This window comes from Lontra canadensis, unplaced genomic scaffold (assembly GCF_010015895.1).
Source record: "Lontra canadensis isolate GAN:19392208 unplaced genomic scaffold, GSC_riverotter_1.0 scaffold14, whole genome shotgun sequence".
NCBI classification, from domain to species: Eukaryota; Metazoa; Chordata; class Mammalia; order Carnivora; family Mustelidae; genus Lontra; species Lontra canadensis.
In genome coordinates this window covers 2739215-2760876 of record NW_022631008.1, presented here as the reverse complement: position 1 = coordinate 2760876, position 21662 = coordinate 2739215, and the positions used below count along the sequence as shown (strand labels likewise).

At 34.6% G+C, this 21662-nt stretch overlaps 1 protein-coding gene across 10 annotated transcripts in view; it reads left to right on the top strand.

Annotated features, from left to right (window-relative positions):
- Positions 1 to 21662, top strand: part of SNAP91 (synaptosome associated protein 91) — a 143466-nt gene that overhangs the window by 76235 nt on the left and 45569 nt on the right. For all 10 annotated transcript variants that reach the window (XM_032858041.1, XM_032858040.1, XM_032858039.1 and 7 more), the window contains 5 exons: positions 246 to 251; positions 3052 to 3079; positions 6264 to 6373; positions 8445 to 8563; positions 21525 to 21539. In XM_032858041.1, the coding sequence (XP_032713932.1) occupies positions 246 to 251; positions 3052 to 3079; positions 6264 to 6373; positions 8445 to 8563; positions 21525 to 21539 (278 nt within the window). The remainder of the gene's footprint in view (positions 1 to 245; positions 252 to 3051; positions 3080 to 6263; positions 6374 to 8444; positions 8564 to 21524; positions 21540 to 21662) is intronic.

The following is a 21662-nucleotide window of genomic DNA, read 5'->3' as shown; positions in this document are numbered from 1 at the left end:
TGCACACGTAGTTACATTTCTAAGGGTAGGGAAATAGAAATCCAGTGATCTTGTTTTGAATTACCTTTGATCATAATGTTTCTCTCTCCTTTAAAATTTTATGCTTGTCATTTTTCTTTTCTGAATTGGCTGAGACCACATACGAACTTGTCTTTTGCTTATTCCCTATTTTTAAAATAAATGAACTATATATAGTAGTTAACTGTGTTCTTCTTTGTATGTTTGTGCTTACCTGGGAACTTAAGTGAAGGGTGAGTACTACATTGAGTGACTTTTTGCATTTGGTTATTACTAAAAATGCAAAAAGCACTCTTAAGACTTCACATTTGGTATTTAGAACATTTAAAACTGATTCCTGTCCATTTTTTACACATCTGTGTTTTTTCATCATACTTTTTTGTCTTGCAAGGTGACTGGCATAAATGGTTTTACTTTATTTTGGTCTTCTCAAATCAAGACTAACAATCTCACTTAGGCGTACGTCCATTCTTCTTAGATTTTTGAAAAAAGGTTTTTTTATTTGATTAGTAAACAGAAGATGTTCCCATGGCATATGGCAGAAGTGCCAAAGACAATGTTACAAAGAAAATTAAAGTTGTTTGTCTTTAAGAAGCAGTATAAAGTGATTCTAATCTCTGAGACAATGAAGTGTTTTCAAATGTCTGGTATAAAAATATGCATACTCTTTACATTTAATGGCTTTTATTTTGAAGTTTTATGCAAGTACTGTGTGATATATTTGTATACTGTGTGTTTCTGTGATTCCATAGAACAAAAGAGAAATTGATTTCATTTTACATGTGGGTTTACTAAGTGCTGAGGGTGCAGGAAACCTTATAAGTCGATTGTAATTAAAATTATTTGGATGACATAGATAGGTTTTTCACATCTGTGTTTTGTCTTTTTGTTTGTCTTCTGGCTAGCATTTATAGCCAAAATTATGTAGAGATTATTGATGTGGATAAGAAATAAAAAATTCCCTCTTTTGATGACTTACTGTTAACATCCTGGAAATAAACCTTGGCATTTTCTATGTTCATCATAAAAACCTGCAGATTTATTTGTAGCATTTCACAGAATTTGGAATAAGACTACATGGGTCATTCATTCTCTTTTAAAATTATATTCGTGCTTTATTCTTCCCAGCTCAGTTCAGTATCTCTTGTTGAAATCATTAAAATAAGTATTAATTTTTACTAAGTGTCATTATCTATATATATAAATATTGTAGCATTTCTTATAAAGGGTGAATGACCCATGGTAGGGTAGTAGGGTGGTAAATCAATGAAGAAAGAGGTAAAAGGAAGAGAGGAACACACGTGCCACGCCCATCTGAATTCGTATCAGGACAGGCTGGAATGTGAAACGAGCACAGGCTCTGGGCATCAATACAGACTCAGACTAGAGTCCTAAATCCACCATTAAAGAATGCTAAGTCTTGAGCAAACTATTTACTTCTGTGAGCCTCGAGCCTTCAGATTTCAATCAGTGATTAATGATGCTTTTTAAGGCTATGGCCCCATAGGGAGTACATATCTTTGGTTCTGACCGCTTAGATGAAATCATGGCGAAGTCTAGATGTGGGCCATAGGAACAGAGGTCTTTCATCCTGACAGTTTAGTTTCACATAAAATAATTTTTAAGACTTTTGGTTCATTTATTTTTTATACAAAGAGTCATGCATTCTTATTCTAAAATTCAAATAAAATTCAAATAATACAGAAATACCAGTGCCTACAAAATGCCAGGTACTGTGTAAAGGACTGGATTCCCTTTCTTCAAAGAATTTACCCTGTAGTGGAAAAGACAGATAACTAAACAGAGAAATAAGATACAATGTGGTAAGAGGGATGATGATTGGACAGAGACAGATTTTCATTTATTTGCTTAGTCCACGGGGTAACTACAAGTGTCATTTAGTAAAGGTGCTCATATAGGAGCTTGGCAAACGATTTTGTGTCAGTTATGATATTTGTACTTAGGTTTGAGGATGATAATTTTTAATAGCAGGTATTTGCAAATAAGGTTGAACATAAAAAGTATTAATGTGAAGTATATTATTAAATCTGTTTTGCTACACTCAATAAAACAAAAATTCATGATATTGTACAAAATGTCAGTTACTAAATCTCTGCTAATTTTTTTGGCTAGTGCTTCTTGTGTTTTTTCTCTGTAGATGAGTAGAAAGCCATCCCCGCTATGCTCTAAGACTCTGACAGTAGGCTTCCTATCAAAATATTTTTTCTTTATTTTATTTTGTCATTAATTTATTTTTCACCAACCTGGGTTGGTAAAACGTAAGCTGTTTAGGTAGTCGTTTCTGAAACCCTTTGCTAGAAATGATGTACAGGTCAGTGCTAACAATAATCTCACTAAAAAAAAAAATTTACTCCTTTCTAATTTTTCCTCAATCCCTTAGAAACAAGCATTGAGGTTACTGTTCTTTTTCAAGCTCTCACCAGTTCTAACAGGATAATGGGAATATTTTCCATAATAGCTTTCATTGCAGCCATGAAGAAAACAAACCAGGAGTATACATGTGGAAGTTGAGATACATTTCAGGCACACGGCTCATAAGGATTTTTAAAATTCCGGTGTTCTTTTAATGCATCACAATTATGATTAAATGAATCACAGTGTACCTTAATGACTTTTCTAACTTTTAAAAGTAATGAACCAGAGGGTTTCTTTTTTTTTTAATTCTGTAAAGCTTTATTTTCCCCAAGTCTGGACAACATTTTTGGAATTCTAATTTTTGTTGGATGTAGGCAATAATGATCAACTCAAAAAATTGAGTTACTAGAAATAGAGAAAAAAACTTGGTTTTAAGAACTTATAGTAACTAGAAATCTATTAAGTGAATGGAAAACATTGAAAAAGGATGTCATAATTGAGTGAAGGATAAATTATTTTTTTTAAAAAATAGTTTATCCATTGCTAAAACATCTGTGTGTAAACCAGTTAATACTTGTCCAGGTGATATCAAACTTAAATGCTTCTACAAATGTATCCATGTATATTCGGTTTTGATTTTTCTTGTTTGCCTTTTAGATCTGGTGCTCCCTCTCCGTTAAGTAAGGTAAGTTGGCTGTTTGTTTTGTTTTGACCATTTTAGGAATTTTTGAGTGTACAGTTCAGTGGCATTACATACATTCATTTTGTTGTACAACCATCACTATTGTCCATTTCCGGAACTTTGTCATCAAAACTGGAACTCTGCACCCTTTCAACACTAATTCCACATGCTTCTCCTCAGCCCCAGGCAACCACCATTCTACTTTATGACTCCATGAATTTGACTACTCTAGTTACCTCAAATAAGTGGAATCATACAGTGTCTGGCCTTTTTTGACTGGCTTATTTTACTTAATGTAATATCTTGGGGGATTTATTTTTGCTGTAGCATATGTCAGAATTTCCTTCCTTTTTAAGTCTGAATAATACTCCATTGTATGGGGGTGCGTGGGTGGCTCAGTCAGTTAAGCGTCTGCCTTTGGTGCAACTCATGATTCCAGGGTCCTGGGATCGAGTCCCACACTAGGCTCCTTGCTCAGCAGGGAGTCTACTGCTCCCTCTCACTTTGCTCCTCCCCATCTCTCTCTCTCCCTCTCTCTCTCTCTCAGTCTCAAATAAATAGATAAAATCTTTAAAAGAAAAACATTCCATTGTATGTATACATACATTTACTTCTTCCATCCGTCAGTTGGCCACTTGGGTTGTCTTCACCTTTTGGCTGTTGTAAATAATGCTGTTGTGTGAACATTGGTATATAAATACCTGTTTGAGTTCCTGCGTTCAGTTTTTCAGGTATCTACTCAAAAGTGAAATTTCTGGGTCTTATGGTAATTTTATTTTTAATTATTTGAGGAACGGAAAGGTAAATCTTGTGTATTCTACTTTATATTAGTTTCTCTATCTAGTCTAGTATAACAATGTCTTCATAGTCCTCTATTTAGACTAAGTTTTTTTTTTAAGTAGGAGAAATTTTCATACATTTATATTACAACTGAAAACAAACTAGTTACAAAGAACATACATATTCTAAATCCCAGCCCTGTGAGATAGAACACATAATTTTATATGTGTTTGAATGATAAAGAAGTCAGTTGTGGTTGAGTGTCTTTCTGCAAGCTTGCCTTTTAGACACTCCACTGTCATAATTTTAATAACTCTTTCTCCTCCCCCTTTTTTTAATCATACTAAAGGACAGGATTGGATTATGGTTATCAGTGACAATAGTACTTATTTCCCTAGATCTGTAGCTCACACTTGCCATCGTATTTTTCAGACAAAAAATGTAATAAATGTGCTCTTTCCTCTATGATAAATTTCCATTCTGTGTTTGCTGTTATTACAGACATGAAGGATGTCATTATGACGGCTCTGGTGGTTCCCAGATACCCTGTACTGTGTCAGTATCTGGCTGGCTGCCTAAGATTCCCTCTAGCAGCTCAAGCCAACAAAAACCTCCCTGATGATTCTAATGTAAAACTGGGTTTAAAGTCATTATGTCTACATGAAAAATTCCAATGTACGATGCAGAATAAAGTGTGGTAAAAATTAATGGCATCATTGGGGATGGTCTGTTTCTACATTTTGGCCAAATCGAATTTTATTGACATTTTCTTTTTGTAATAACAGGATTCTTCTGGTTCTCTTTCCTAGCTCTCTCATTTCTTCAGGGCTTATTGTTACAGAGCAGTTTTTAGTGAGCCTTTGAAGACCTTCATTTTACATTTATGTTGGTAACTTCATTATTGGTTTTAAGTTCTCAGTGGTATCTTCATAAACATTACTTTCTAAGCTTATTTACATGTATTGGTTTGAAAAAACCCACAGATTTCTTTTAGAAGAGTTGTCAGTGTACACAGTGGAGAACATACAAATTAAATTTGTTTGGTCCTTTCTATTCCCTAGATGATCTTTCATATTCCATTCAAAAATTTGGAATTTTTGGTAAAGAGAAAGGCTTGAGTAGACATTTTCTGAGCAGCAGTATCCATACTGCTTATGAGTTGCTAAATGCTTAACATTTGTACATCTATTGAATTTTGACTTCTTGGTTCTCGGACAAGGAGATACTAGACAAATACTACTTAAGTCTGAAAACCCCTCACTATAATCTCCTCAGTCCTTTTTCTTAATTTATACTTTTTGAAACTTTAAGTTTGGTCTCTTTGAAATTAGGTGTCTCTTTTTTTTTTTTTTAAGATTTTATTTATTTATTTGACAGACAAAGATCACAAGTAGGCAGAGAGGCAGACAGAGAGAGAGGAGGAAGCAGGCTTCCTGCTGAGCAGAGAGCCCGATGCGCGGCTCGATCCCAGGATCCTGGGATCATGACCTGAGCTGAAGGCAGAGGCTTTAACCCACTGAGCCACCCAGGCGCCCCTAGGTATCTCTTTATAGCAGTATCTGATAGCCTTTTGTTGGTCTTAGTCTTCATGTTTTCTTGCTGTTTATCACATTTTCATTCACAGTAAGTATCAGTGGACTAGTTTGAGATGCCCCTTTAATCTTTCTCTTGTAAATACATGGAGAATTAAATATACCACATAAAGGGAAATGGAATTAGAATAGTTACCTCAACAAAAATCTTAATTTTTAATATATTAACTGACTATTAAGTTCTCTTTTAAAAAATAAACCAGTACAGGACAATAAATGTTAGATTTTATTTCACTTTTTAAATTTTATCTATGTCATATTAGTGATAGAATATAGTCATGATACCCTTAAACTGTCAGTAACCTGAGTCTTATTTATAAATTGTTCTCTGCCATCTGTGAACTATTTCGAAAGTTTGATTTCCAGAACTTAAAGACACTTGAGAAGATGTTATGTGAATTCTGGTTAGGATGCAAAGGAAAAAGACTGGCCTTGGTTTTATAGTGGTTATTCTGATTGATAATTGTCTTCATTTTTAGCAGCTTATAAGATCTTTCCTGCTAATTTTATGTTTAGGAAATACCAGTTAGCCTTGATGTAAACTACATAAGTGGAAGTCATTGCAATGTTAAGCCAAATATTTTAAACATAAATTTATATAACTTGCATTTAACTTTTAAAATTTGAAAACTGTGTTGTCCAATATTGATTATTTATTATAGTTCTCCATTTCAAATTTTCTTGAGTTTTTTTCCTCCCACAAGGAGTTACCAAAAAATGGCTGCAAATGTCAGAGGTCTGCAAAGTGGCGGTCCTGTTGCTGTGTCCTTTAGATTCGCGTTTGACTAGAGTGTGTTGTGCATCTTCACTTTCAGTCTTCTCCAGCCACAACTGTTACGTCTCCTAATTCTACACCAGCTAAAACTATTGATACATCCCCACCTGTTGATTTATTTGCAACTGCGTCTGCGGCTGTCCCTGTCAGGTTAGTTAATGAGTATGCACTGAGCTGTTTATTAGTATTTTGATTAGCCTTTTGTTTTATTTTTTATGTACTGAACCCAGATGTTCTCACAAAATGAAAGCTAGTCCTAATAGCATATGCTAGTTTGGGCTATATTTAGGTTCACATTTTCTATAGTTCCCTAGGCCTGTATTCTCAAAGCATCAGAAAGACCTAAGCTGTAGAAATGATCTTCTTGCTCCCACATTTAGGAAAGGAGGTAGAAGAATGGTACACACACTTCAGAGTCTTCTGAAGTTGTGAAGATGTGGAAAATGATTTCAGAATTTAGCTTCTTGTGTGAAATTCAAAGAGTGTCTTAAGGCACTTTAAGAAAAACAAACAAACAAAAAAAAACTTTGCAGCTCTAGGCCCGTTAGCTGGTGCCTATGAGGAACTCTTGACACTGGTGATAGGAAGGGAACATGGGGATCTTCCTAATCAGCTTTTATAGCACCTAAAGGCCAGAAGAGTCGTGAGAAAGTGGAGACACTGTGTGTTGGGTAAAATCTCAGGGCTGCCTCAGATGAAACCCCAACTCAAAGTGGTTTCCTCAGATAATAATTTTAGGTCGCCTTTTGTTTGGTTCTTTTGTCTTGAGAGTCACAGATACATACACAGAGGATGTTTCTGTGACTGATTATGAATGCCCTATATTTGGAGACCTGAATTTTGAACTGAGCAATAAATCCATGTCGTGTACCCATATTAACTATGTGTGTTACCCTTACTTGCTTAATTCTGCTTTTTGTAATCACAAATTTGATAAACCAAGTCCTTTTTGCCTCTATACTAAGATAAATTGCTTCTTCTAAAAGCTTTGATTCAGGTCTTAATCATATGTTTCCCTATCCTGGCTCTTAGATTGTTGTGTTTATGAAAAGGAAATCAAAACTAAGCTGTTTCAGGTGGTTTGAAATTGTTTAAAAAATGGATTTTTTAAGATCTAATTTACCTTTAGAAAGGAAAAGCTGAAATTGCTATTTATGAAGAAAAATGGGGAATCTGGCACCCCGGTGGCTTGGTACATGGTCTGGTAACGTGCAGGTCAGTGTTTCAAGCCTGAATGAAACACCTGGGGCCATATTAAAATAAAGATTCTTATATAGAAGATAGGAATAAACCCAAAATTCTGTACTTCTAACAGTGTCTCAGGATGTTACTAGTTTGAAGACCACACTTTGAATAGCAGAGCTCTAGGCTCCTCCTTGGAACTTCTGTAGATGGAGGAGCTTTGAAAAACACAGCCCTATCTGAATGAGAATAAAAAATACAGAAGTATTTTAGGTGAGTCCTCTTTTAGGCAAACTTGATATGTTATAGTTTAACTTAGAAAAAAAAGGTTTATTAGTGATTATTCATTTTAGTATTCTTTGCTTTATAAATAAATTCTTAAGCAAGAATTTTTTTCCATACAAAAGTTTTAGAAAATAGAGAAAAGGGAAAGATTACCCCTAAATCTCTTACTCTAATACCTTTAATATTTGGAATATGCTTCCTTTTATCACAGTCCTCCTAACCAGCACTTCAGCTGCTGCTCAGTGGACATTAACATATTTATTAAAATAATTAACATTTTATTTAAAAAAAAAAACCTTAATTTGAGGAATTTTGGTTTTCCCCCTTAATTTCTGGCTTATTTGTTGAGTGGCCCAGTGCTTGAAGAATGGTTTACCTATGTTATTGTGTAGAGAGCAGAAGTTGGCAAACTATGGCCTATGGGTGAAACTAGCCCACTGTCTGTTTTTATAAATAAAGTTTTATTGGAACAAAATCATGTTCATTTGTTCATATTTCATGCTATACTGGCAGAGTCAAATAGTGATAGATGATCTAGCCCACAAACCCAAAATATTTAGCTTCTGGCCCTTTACACAGTAGTTTGCCAAACCTTGGGATAGAAGAACATATGCTACACTTTCCAAAATATTATTCTCTTATTGGATTTAAAGTATCCAAAATCTTTAATGCTTTCAGCATCAGTCTTCATTTAAAAACACCTCTACATTATAAAATTCTAAAATCTGAATTTGAAATTGTATTGTCCTTTCAGCACTTCTAAACCATCTAATGATCTCCTGGACCTCCAGCCAGACTTTTCTTCTGGAGGGGCAACAGCAGCCGCAGCACCAGCGCCACCCCCACCTTCTGGAGGAGCCACCGCATGGGGAGGTGAGTGAAACGTGACAGCCATGCTATTTTTCTATTCAGTTGTTTTTATTCAGGCTGTTATTGTTATACTTACCTTCTGGTTGTCCAAAATGTTGCTGGAAACTTGGAGAGAAAATGCTAAGAATGGCACCTATTGCTTTAAGTATATACTGAGAGAGAGACCGACACTCTCTCTGTAGTAGTCATATAGTTTTTATTTTAAGAGTTGAAATTAGGGCAGTATTTTTCTTTGTTATTCTAAAATTCTGATTATTTTTAACAATTGGTCTCTAGAGAGAGTCAGGCATTACAGGATTAGAGGATTTTAGGTGTTCCTGTGAACTTCCGAGATTATTCAAAGGCAGCACCTCTAATTTGATTTGTTCAGGTGTAGCCTCCTTCCTGGATTCCTTTATGCCTAAATTGGTTTTAATTCATATTGTATTTGACTTCAAGCAGTTGAAATCTGGTATATAGTCTTGTTTGTGCTAGAAAAGATCCATACTCAACTAACTGAAAAGAATCACTTTTCTAAGTGCTTGATCCCCATTTTTATTCATGGATCTTGAAAAAATTAAAATTTTATAAGCATTTGATTAAAAAGAAAGTTAAATAATAATATAAAAATAAGTTAATTGTTTTCAATGCTACACTGAGTTGGTTTTAAATACTTTGCCCTATTGTACCAAAATATCAAAATAAAATTTTTTTAACTTTAAAAATGACGAATACAACTATAGAAACAACACAGAGGGAACAACATAAGCAAGGTGGTAGAATAGGAGGTACCCCATCATAGCTCCCCATAGCAAAAATAATTTTGGCAGCGATTCATGGACAAAGTGCCTTTTGGGGAGCTTTGGGAACCAGGTAGGAGGTTGTAAAACCCCAATGGAACCTAAGATCAAGGAAGGTTGTTTTGAGAAGGCAGGCCTACATCCAGATGGGAGACTCACCAATCTTGGCCCTAGCTACAGATCTAGAAATACCACCATGCCCCTATGGATGCATTTATAGTCCTGTTTGGCCTTGGTCCTGCCATCAGCAACATTTACCAAGGGACCCAGAAAGAGCATGTTTGCCCTTGCCTTAGGTAACAGGTCTGCTGACCTTGGTCTTAGCTGTGAATTCTGAAATGGCCTATGACCCAGCTCCAGCCTTTCTCAGTCATGGTCTGGGAACAGTCAGTCCTGCCTGCCCAGGAATCCAGCAACAGACTCCCCTGTCCCTGACTCTAGAGGCAAACCCACTGACCTTGGTCCTAACTATGGACTTTAAAGCAGCCCTCTGACTTGGTCTCAGCTCCATTCAGCTATGGTCCAGGACTAGACCTGCCTACCCAGCGACCCAGTAAGAACCACACCTATCCATGCACTTGCTAACCAGCCCACCATCTGTGGCCTCAAAGGCAGACCCTGAAATGGACTCTTATCTCAGTTCTAGCCCTTCTCACCAAGGTCCTGAAGGTCCACCCAGGAATGAGGCAGACCCAAACCCATCCAAGCTCCTGGCAAGAGGCCCGCCAACCGTGGGTATCACAGCATTTCCAGCAGGTAGCCACATGACCCAGCTACAACCCCACTCAGTTGTGATTCTGTTATAATACTCTGGGCAGTGTCATTAGTGCAGAGCAGGTGAAGGTCTTTACCTGCCAAAATGAGTCTCTAAAGACTGGAAGAGCTGCTTACTTCTTCAAATGTACAGACACCAACATAAGACTACTTGGATTACAAAAAATCATGGAAACAAACATGACACCACCAAAGGAAGCTCATAATACTCTAATAACTGACACCAAAGATATGGAGATCTATAAATTGCCTGACAAAGAATTCAGCATAGTCATCTTAATGAAGCTCAGTGAGATGCAAGAGAACAGAAATAGACAACAAAACATAGTCAAGAAAACAGTACATGAACAAAATGAGAAGTTTAATAGAAAGATAGAGGCCATTAGAAAAAACTAAACAGAAATCTAGAGCTGCAGAATATAATGACTCAACTGAAAAACTCAATAGAGAGCTTCAACAGCAAACTTAATCAGACAGAATAAAGTATCAGCAAACTCAAAGATAGATCATTAGAAGATACTAATTAGGGGAACAAAATGGGAAAAGAATGAAGAAAGCACATGGGACCTGTGGTTGCTATCAAATGAATGAATATATGCATCAAGGGAATCCCAGAAGGAGAAGACAGAAAAAGAGGAACAGAAAGCTTATTTAAAGAAATAATGACTGAACACTTCCCAAATGGATAGACATGGATATGGACATTCATATTTGTGATATTCAAAAGTCCCCAAGCAAGATAATCCAAAGAAGGCACAGTATAACCAAATTGACAAAAGTCAAAGACAAAAAGAAAATCTTGAGAACAGCAAGAGTAAAGTCATTTGTCATATAGAAAAGAACCCTGATAAGGCTATCAGCACATTTCTCAGCAGAAACCTTGCCTGCCATGACTAAGTAGGATGATACACTCAAAGCACGGAAAGGAAAAATAAAAACTTCAACCAAGAGTACTGTACCCACCAAAGTTGTCCTTCAGAAATGAAAAGATGAAGACTTTCCTCCACAAATAAAAGCTAAGGAAGTTCATCACCACTAGCCATGCCTCATAAGAAATGTTAAAGGAGTTCTTCAAATTAAAACAAAAGCCTATTAAGTACCAACATGAAAACATATGGAAGAATAAAGCTCACTAGTAAAGGTAAGTATAAGGTCAAATTCAGAATACTCTAATACTGTGGTGGTAGTAGGTAAATCACTTTTAACTCTAGTATAAAAGTTAAAAGAATTCAAAATAACTAAAGCTACCATAATTTGTTAATATAAACACAATATGTAAAAGTTGTGATATCAGTACATAAAATGTCAGGGGTGGGGAAGAAGACTAGGAGTGTGGACTTTTGGTATATAGTTGAGGTTCTTAGCTTAAAATGTACTGTTAAAACTATAAGCTATTTCATACAAGACTCATGATAAACACATACAAAAAGAAACACCTCTACTAGATACTCAAAAGATAAAGAGAAAGGAATCAAAGCATACCACAAAGGAAGATCAACAAGTCACAAAAGAAGACTGAGAGAGGAAGAAAGGAAGAGAGGAAGTACAGAATGGTCAGAAAACAGTAAACAAAATGGCAATAATAAGTCCTTACTCATCAGTAATTACTTTAAATGTAAATAAATTAAGTTCCCTAAATCAAAAGACACAGAGTGGTTCAACGAATATTTTAAACAGAAACACAAGATCCAATAATATGCTGCCTATGAGACTCATTTTAACTTTCAGGACACACATAGGTAAAGTGAAGGGATAGAAAAAAGATATTCCATGCAAATGATAATCAAAAGAGAGCAATATTGGCTATACTTTTATCAGACAAAATAGATTTTTGGTCAAAAAACTATCCAAGACACAGAGAAGATCACTATATTATATAATGATAAAAAGATCAACCCATCAAGATGATATAACAATTATAAATACACACACACACACACACACACACACATACACACTCTAAACATACACCTAAATATACAAAATAAATATTAACAGAACTAAGGGGAGAAATAGCCACACAATAAAAGTAGAGGACTTTTTTATGCCACTTTCAACAATGGATAGATAATCCAGGCAGAAAATCAATAAGGAAACAGAGGACTTGATAACTTTATTCCGAAAGGGTTCAACTGACATATACAGAACATTCCACTCAACACAGAAGAGTGAACATTTTTCTCAAGCACATACGGTACACTCTCCAGGATAGATTGTAAGTTAGGGCACTAAACAAATCTTAGCAAGTTAAAGAAGATTGAAGTCCTATGAAGTATCATTTCCAATCTCAGTGGTATGAAACTAGAAATTAGTAACAAAGGGAAAATTGGAACATTCACAAATATGTGGAGATTAAACAACATACTCCTAACCAACTAATGGGTCAAAGAAAAAATTGAAATGAGATAAGAAAGTATCTTGAAACAAATGAAAATGGCATCATCTGAGAGGCTCAGTCGGTTAAGCATCTGCCTTTGGGGTCCTGGACTCGAGCCCTGCATCAGCCTCCCTGTTCTGTGGGGAAGACTACTTCTCTATCTCCCTCTGCCTGCCGTTCCCCCTGCTTGTGCGCTCGCTTGCTCTCTCTCTCTCTCTACCCCCCACAATAAAGAGATAAAATCATAAAAAAAAGAAACAGATGAAAATGAAAAAATAACATACCAAAACCTATAAGATGCTGCAAAGCAACTTTAAGAGGGAAGTTTATAGTGGTAAATGCCTATATTAAGAAGAAAGATCTCAAATACGCAAGCTAGCTTTATACCTCAAGGAACTAGAAAAAGAACAAACTAATCCCAACATTAACAGAAGGAAAGAAGTAATAAAGATTAGACCAGAAATAAATGCAGTAGAAACTAGATAGACAATAGAAAAGATCAGTGAAACTAAGAATTGTTTTTTTTTAAAACAAAATGACAAACCTTTAGCTAGACTGAACAAGAAAAAAGCAAAAACTCAAAATTATAAATGAAAGAGGAAATATTACACCTGATATTATAAAAGTTCAAAAGGCCTTAAGAGACTACTATGAATGATGATATGCCACCATATCAATAATCCAGAAAAATGACTAAATACCTAGATACATAGGACTGACTGAGACAGAACCATGAAGAAATAGAAAATCTGAACAGACCCATAATGAGTAAGGAAATTGAAACATGAATCAAAAACTCCCAACAAAGAAAAATATGACCAGATAGCTTCACAAGTGAATTCTACCCAACATTTAAACAAGAATTAATGCCAGTCCTTCTCTAATCTTCCAAAACATTGAAAAGGAGGAAACACTTCCAAACTCATTTTTGAGGCCTGTAATACCCTCAGACCAAAGTTAGAAAAGGAAATTACAGGCCAATAACCTTGATGAGCAAAAATGCAAAAATGCTTTACAAAATATTAGCAAACCAAATTCCATAATATATTATAAGAATCATACACCATAATCAAGTTGGATTTATCCCTGGGATATAAGGATGATTCAATATATACAAATTAGTAAATATGATATATGGTATTACAGAATGAAGGATAAAAATTGTATGATCTCAGTGTGCCTGGGTGCCTCTGTTGATTAAGCCTCCAACTCTTGATCTTAGCTTAGGTCTTGATCTCAGGGTTGTGAGTTCAAGCCCCTTGTTGGGCTCCACACTGGGCATGGAGTCTCCTTTAAAAAAAAAAAATCATATGATCTCAATAATCATATGATCTCAATAGATGCGGAAAAAGCACCAACAGATTTTAACATCCCTTTTTGATAAAAATTCTTGACAAATTATAAGTAGAGGGAATGTACCTCAATGTTATAAAGGCCATATATGATCAGCTCATAGCTAACATCAGACTCAATGGTGAAAAACTGAAACGTTTTTCTCTTAAGATTAGGGACAAGGATGCCCCTCTCCACTTCTATTCAACATAGTACTGGAAGTCTTAGCAAGAGAAATTAGACAAGAAAAAGAAATTAAAGCATCCAAACAGGAAAGGAAGAAGCAAAATTGTCTCTGCAGATGACATACTCTTGTATGTATAAAACCCTGAAGACTCTACCAAAAAGCTGTTAGAATAAATAAATTCAGTAAAATTGCAAGATACACAATCAACATACAAAAATAAATTGCATTTCTATACACTAGCAATAAATTATCTGAAAAAGTGAGGAAAACAGTTTCATTTACAGTAGCATCAAAAGGATATAGGAGTTAATTTATCAAGGACATGAAAGATCTGTACACTGAACTATTAAACATTGATGAGAGAAATTGAAAACACAAAATTGGTGTTTCTGTATTCCTGTATTCATGGATTGGAAAAGTTAATACTGTCAAAATGTCCATATTATTTAAAGTAATCTATACATTCAGTGAAATACCTAGAAAACCTGTAATGACATTTTCCCTTAAATAGAAAAATAAGCCTGTCATTTGTACAAACCACAAAAGACCTCAAGCAGTCAAAGAAATCTTAAGAAGAACAAAACTGAAGACGTCAAATTGCCTGATTTCAAAGTATAGTACAAAGCTATAGTAATCATAATAGTATGATACTGAAATGAAAACAGACGCCTTGACCAACAGAACAAAACAGAGAGCACAAAAATAAATCCACATATACACAAGAACACCAACAATACACAACAGGGAAAGGATAGTATCTTTAATAAATGGTTTTGGGAAAACTGGATACCCACATGCACAAGAGTAATGTTGGAAACTTATACCATACACAAAAATGAACTTTAAATGGATTAAAGACTTTAGTATAATACCTGAAGCCATAAGAAAACAGAAAAATCTTTTTAGATGCTGGTCTTAGCAATGAGTTTTTTGCATATGACACCAAAGCATAGGCAACAAAAGTAAAAATAAGCAGTAGGACTATGTCAAACTAAAAAACTTCTGCACAGCAAAAGAAACAATCAATAAAATGAAAATGTAGTGTACAGAGTGGGAGAAAATGTTTGCAAACCAAGTACCTAATATGGAGTTAATATTCAAAATATGTAAGGACTCAACTCAATAGCAAAAAACCAAACAACTTGATTTAAAAATGGGCAGAGGACCTGAATAGACATTTTTCCAAAGAAAACATACAGATGGCCAATAGATACATAGAAAGGTGTTAAGTATCACTAATCAGGGAAATGCAAGTCAAAACCATATCATATCACCCCATACCTGCTGGAATGACTATACCAAAAAGATAAGAGATAACAAATACTGATGAGGTTATGGAGGAAAGGGAACCCTCTACACTGTTGGTGGGAATGTATATTGGTACAGCTATTATGGAAAACAGTATAGATAGTCCTCAAAAAATTAAAAATAGAACTACCACATGATTTACTAATTTTACTTCTAATGGATACACACACATACACACACACACGAACACATGTATCAAAGAGATAGCTACCCTCCCATATTCACTGAAGCTTTATACACAATAGCCAAGATATGGAAATAACCTAAATGTCTGTCATTGGACAAATATAGAAGGAAAATGTGTTATATGTCAATTCAATGAAATATTATTCAGCCCTAAAAATAAGGATATCTTCCCATTTGCAAAAGCATGGATATGAACGTGGAAGACATTATGCTAAGGGAATAAGCCAGACACAGAAAGACAAATATGTAGATCTCACTTGTATGTGGAATCCAAAAAAGCCAAATTCTCAGAGTAGAATGGTGGTTGGCAGAGGGTGGAGAGTAAGGCACAGGATGGAGAGACATTTATCAAAGGGTAGGAATGGTCAGTTGTGAGATGAGTAAGTTCTGATGATCTAATGTACAGCTGATGACTATAGTTGGTAATACTGTTGTATACTTGAAATTTGCTGAAAGTAAAGTTTAAGTATTCTCACCACAAAAATAAAGGTAGTAACTAGTAACCGTGCGAGATGATGGATGTGTTAGGTTGATTGTACTAATCATTTCACAAAGTATATGTATGTCAAATCATCACATTGTACACCTCGAATATATACATCAGTAAAACTAAGGTGTGGGGGAAAAACAGCACAGGTGAAAGACATTAACTCACTGATGAGGAAATCAGTAAGATGAAAATGATGGTTCAGAGAACTTTTTTTTAACATTTTATTTATTTATTAGAGAGCCAGCGGGCACAAGCACGGGAGAGTGGCAGAGTGAGAGGGAGAAGCTGACTCCCCACTGAGCAGGGAGCCTGATGCGGGGCTTGATCCCAGGATCCTGGGATCATGACCTGAGCCGAAGGCAGATGCTTAACCGACTGAGCCACCCAGGTGTCCAGTTCAGAGAACATTTTGAGGAACTTGGTATTTACCCATGTTTGAAAAGGAATGTAAGAATAACTTTAAGTACATTAAATATAAAATTAGTTAATGTCCAATAGGGCAAAAAAGATGAAATCTTGAAGTTATCTTCTCCCAGACAGAATATTACTGTAGACTACAGAATATCACTAGTAGACAAGTTCTGTAACTTTTAATATATCATTTTAGAATCAGAATACTTAATTAACATTTAAATTGCAAAGTCAAATAAAGTTACATTCCTGTAGATAATTAAATAATCCTTAGGTGAGCTTGCTAAACAATTTGTCAGGATGACATCAGAATACATGCTATAATCTCTTGATTTTATTTGCAAGTTATTTTGGCAACAAAATATATGACAGATAACTAGTCTTACAATATATCTATCTGTAAGATACATACCAGTCCTACAATGCTAATTATAAATATGAGCATTTTAAATACTGGTGTTTTCCACTTTAAATATTTAAACCTCTTATGTTGAAATGTTCAACTCCTAAGCTTATAGCTATCAATTTTTTAAAATAAAATTGCTCTTTCAACTTTACTTAACTTTATTAAATTTCAGTTGTTAAAAGGAAAATAGTGCTGCTCAGATTTTGTAAGTGCAGTGTTCTGGCTCTCAGACTTTCATTCTGAGCTTCATCTTTCAGAAATATTTGATTATTTCAATTTACTAAGAATGTATTTTCATTACCACAGTGTTCTATAACAATTGTGATTTCTAGTTCATTTAAAATGCTTCGAATCCATATCTTTAAATGACACATTTTTGGTCATAAATTCATATAAGTGACTTTCAGAGAACTTTTATAATTTAAAATTTAGTGTTAATTTATAATTTGTGGGGTTATACAAAATTTTTTCAGTTTTATATGAATGTATTGTCTTTAATTCTGTGAACTATTTAAATCAGTATACATACTGTAATTTTTAGAATTTATCAAACATTTAATGATTTACTTAGAACTTTAATAAACAGTGAAACTGTAAACCGTCTCTTTTCACCTTATTCTCTGGCATGAAATTTAAGAGTAATTATTCTTTTCTTTCTTTGTTTTTTTTTAATTTTGCACCAGAAGAATGCCAAGTGAAAAGATAAAGCTAGGTGAAATGTTCTAAAATTGCAGGGAAACATTGTTATTCATTTCTATCTTCAGGCACTTTTTGCTAAGATACTGTACTGTAAGGAATAAGTTCTAATAACCAGTTTTATCAGAGTATATTTCAGTCTTGTTAGAAATAAGTAACTATTGGTGATTGAAGCATTAACATAGCAGTGGATATAGACGAAAGCAGAATACTGTGGTTTTAGTCAGCTCTGTTCAATAGGGACATGCAGTTTATGTCTGGATCAAAAGCAGGATGAGAGGGACTAAAATCCAGCCTGCTTTCTGCAAGTCAAACTGTGAGCCTTTTTCTTCCTTGAGAAAAAGGTACTTTTCTTTTCCTAATCTGCTGGTGCAGAGGGAACACTTTTTTATACTGTACAAAATACCTGATAGGCTAGCAGAACCTTGGCTTAGGGCCTGATGGTCACTTTTTGATAATTAGACATCATTAGTCTACTGTCTCAAGAAAATATCTATAACTGCAGTATTTCATAGTAGTAGAAGTTCAGCCACAGAGAAAAACAGTAATAAATTCTTTAATTCCAAGCAGAATAGTAAAAATTATAAGCCTTAAGAAATTGAAGTAAACTTGTATAATATGAAATCAAGAAACATTCGTTACCTTTGGTCTGCATTTTTCCTATAGATACCCAGTAAGTGGTTGGACATGATGCTAAGTTGTAACAAATATGTTTGGCTCATTATTTCTAAGCAAAAAATAAATAAAATCACTTTCTCAATCTTCTTTGATAAAATCAAACTTCTGTTACTGAAGCGCATTTTAATTTTATATAACCAAACAATAAACTATAAACCTTAAGACTGTAGACTTATCTGAATATTCTTATCTGACCATAATGCTAGTAAGAGGATTCGTTTTCCAACCACCAAGGGCATTTCAAGTGTTCATTAATTTGTCTTGGGGTTATGGGTACTGATAAATACTCCCATTTTCAGGTGCATCCTGTAAATGATAGTATTTTTCCTATTGGCATAAAACAACCACATTTTAGCAAATTCATATTTTAGTAAACCTAAGTTAAGTAATGCATATAAGATTTGCATTCTGTGGGCTGATAATGAACATGTTTGACCGAAAGAAGACAGCATTTTTTAAATCCCTGCCTTTGGCCCCATAATGAGTGTGTTTTTCTCTTCATAATAAATTCAGCACAAACAAGTGAGTATGTGTGTTGTATTTCTGTGTATCTTAGAGTGGGAAACAGATGATTTCTTCTTTAAAATGCTTAAGGTGAAATTTCTTTTTTCTGAGAAATACAGAATTTCTGTTAGAGTCTTTTTATAATTAGTTGACCTAGTTATGGTTTTTATTAGAATTAAGAGACCTAATAGAAAATAATTACCAACATCCATTTGAAGGCTCACCATTATCATGCAATCATATGACTCTAATAGTTTCCCTGGGGAATATTACCCACAGTACAAGCAATTTTAGTGACCTGTATTACCATTTGCTTGTTAATTAAATCTGGGGGCATATCTGCAGTCTGTTTGGGAAACATGCATGTGTACACACACATACACACAAATTTATAGAAGCTTGAAAGTCGGGAGTTCTGTAATGAAAATTGTAACGACTTAAATGTTAACTACTGCTATTGTTATTAGCAAGCATTGATATGCTCCAGGTATGGGTGAACACTTAAATATATTAACACATTCAATCTTTATAATAATCAAGGAAGTTTTGCTTCATATCACTGCAAAATACAGATTTCCGTATTTATCTAGTTGTGGTTTTATTTCCTCAATTACAGTGAATATTTTCAGGTAATTTCCATAATCCAAAAAAAAACCCTCTGATTATGTACTACTTGCCAGTGAATTGAATTCTGCTGCTATGGGTTTTGGGGAGGAGTGTTTTGTATAGTTTAATATTTTATAAAAAAGTGGTAGCTTTTGTGAAGTGTGTAAGCCTGATGATTCACAGACCTGAACCCCTGGGGCAAATAATACATTATACGTTAATTTAAAAAAATAAATTTAAAAAAAAGTGGTAGCTTTGAGAATAATAACTGTTCTCATCATCCTAATGTATGCCTTTCTTTAATAGCAGGGGAAATTTTGCATAAAGTAAGAAATAACAAATTATATTTCTTCCAGAAAATTGGGATTTTTAGAGACTAACACCTGTAGCGAAAGCTTTCAACATCAGTTATGCACCAGTATTTTTAATTGTCGCACATTTCCCTGGGAAATTTTCACTTCCATCTTTCGTCATACTGCAGCAAGTCTTATAACCCTCCATCTGAATAAAACACTAGTCAAAAACATGGAACAAGTATTTTAATCCTTTATACTTTTTAAAAATATTTCTATTTCTCTTTCCTTCTAACAGTCGTAAATAATCTTCTCCTTTATCACTTACAAATATACAAAATAAATTTCCCACTCCCTGTCCCAGACAATAACAAGTCTGGAAACTGTTAAATCACATGGTTCTTAGGTCTTCTGCTAAATCACATTGCATCTTGAACTAGCCATTGATAAAACAAGACTAGAGAGAGTCCTACCAATGCCAGGAGAATAGAGAAACCAAGTCTGTCTGGCTTCTGATGACCCATTTTGGTTTCTAATTAATAATTAAGGATTTATGAGTATAGAGTTACAGTTGTATTGGGCCTGATACTGTTGGTTGGAGGAATTATTGGAAGTACCTTCTGTTTCTCAGGATTTGGGACCTGATCAGCTAACAGCCCCAAATCAATATAGTTCCCTTTTGGCTGGTGTTAATTACACATACATTCTAAAATTTAAAAACTGTTTCTAATGTGAAGTACCCTGTGTGCTATAATTTTTTAATGTTGTTATGAAATATATAAGATTTGGTTAGGATGGGCTTTGATTACCTTAATGTGCCTATAGAATATTTTATCTAATATTTATTGGGTTTGCAAATTGCATGGTTAAATGTATGTGATCATTTTTAGTGTCAAATTTATGTTTCCCAGTTCTTTAAATGTCTTCTAGAACTTTTAGTTTACTGATTTCTCACATTGTTTTTAAGGCTCTTAAAAAAATAACTCCCTAATGAGTTCTGATAAAATTTCTTTATGATTAAAATAAATTTCCAATAACATTCATGATTTCAAATATGAGCCCTGGGGTTTATCACATGACTGGGAATGCAAGAATGCTATTGGACTCTCTAAATGTTTAACCTAAAGTCATAGTATAGTTAAGAATTACTCTTCCTCGGCTTTTTATTTAGGATGCGAACTGTAATCCCACTGTTGAACCCTAAGGAAGTATGCACCTCCGAAAGGAATGCAGACCTCAGATGGCCTGAAAAGTTTTGATGCTACACAATCTGTCCCATTCATCTTAAAAATTATTCTCATATGTTGTCATGTAATGTTTATAAATGGGGAGATTATATATCACATTGAAAAACATCCAATAATGTGAAATTTATGAAGACAAAAATCATGTAGGTGAGGGTTGTTTTTCCCTAGCCCCTAAACTTGGACTCAGTTCTTTGACTATGTTTGGTAGATTCTACAACTGAACTACAGTTATCATAAAGCCTGTATTTATTCTGTGGTTTTCTGGACTGAAGTGACACATCAAATAGATGATTAATACCATTTAATTAATACAGTTTCTTAAGAATTGATATTTATCGTTTAGTAAAATCCATCAAAGCAGATGAAATGGTAAATCTGGTAAGAAATTGAGTTTGTCAAAGTTGTTTAGAGTGGACTTCAGGTAAGTCTCTTGACCTTGCTTGCTCCCAGTTTTTCCATCTATAAAACTGGAAGCTTGGTCTAGGGGATCCCTAAGGTCCCTTCTCACTCAAACATTCCGTGATAATAATAGGTAGTACGCTATTTTAAAATTACAAATGGTCTGGAAAGGTGCATACAACTGAAATGTCTTCAGTTAGTACCTCACCCTGCTTTGGACATTGGTGTGGTTGCATGTTTCAGCTTTCTCTCTCATTTCTTCATATGCTGACACATACTGGACATCGATAGACCTTTTGGGAGAGGGTGAGTAAAGCTTTATTTTAAACTTCTGTTTTGAGAGACTTCCTTCTCTAAATAACTGTCCTTTTTTGGTCATTTGGAGTCTGGTATATCTTGTGTCCTTTCCTCTTCTTCTCTCCTGTCTGT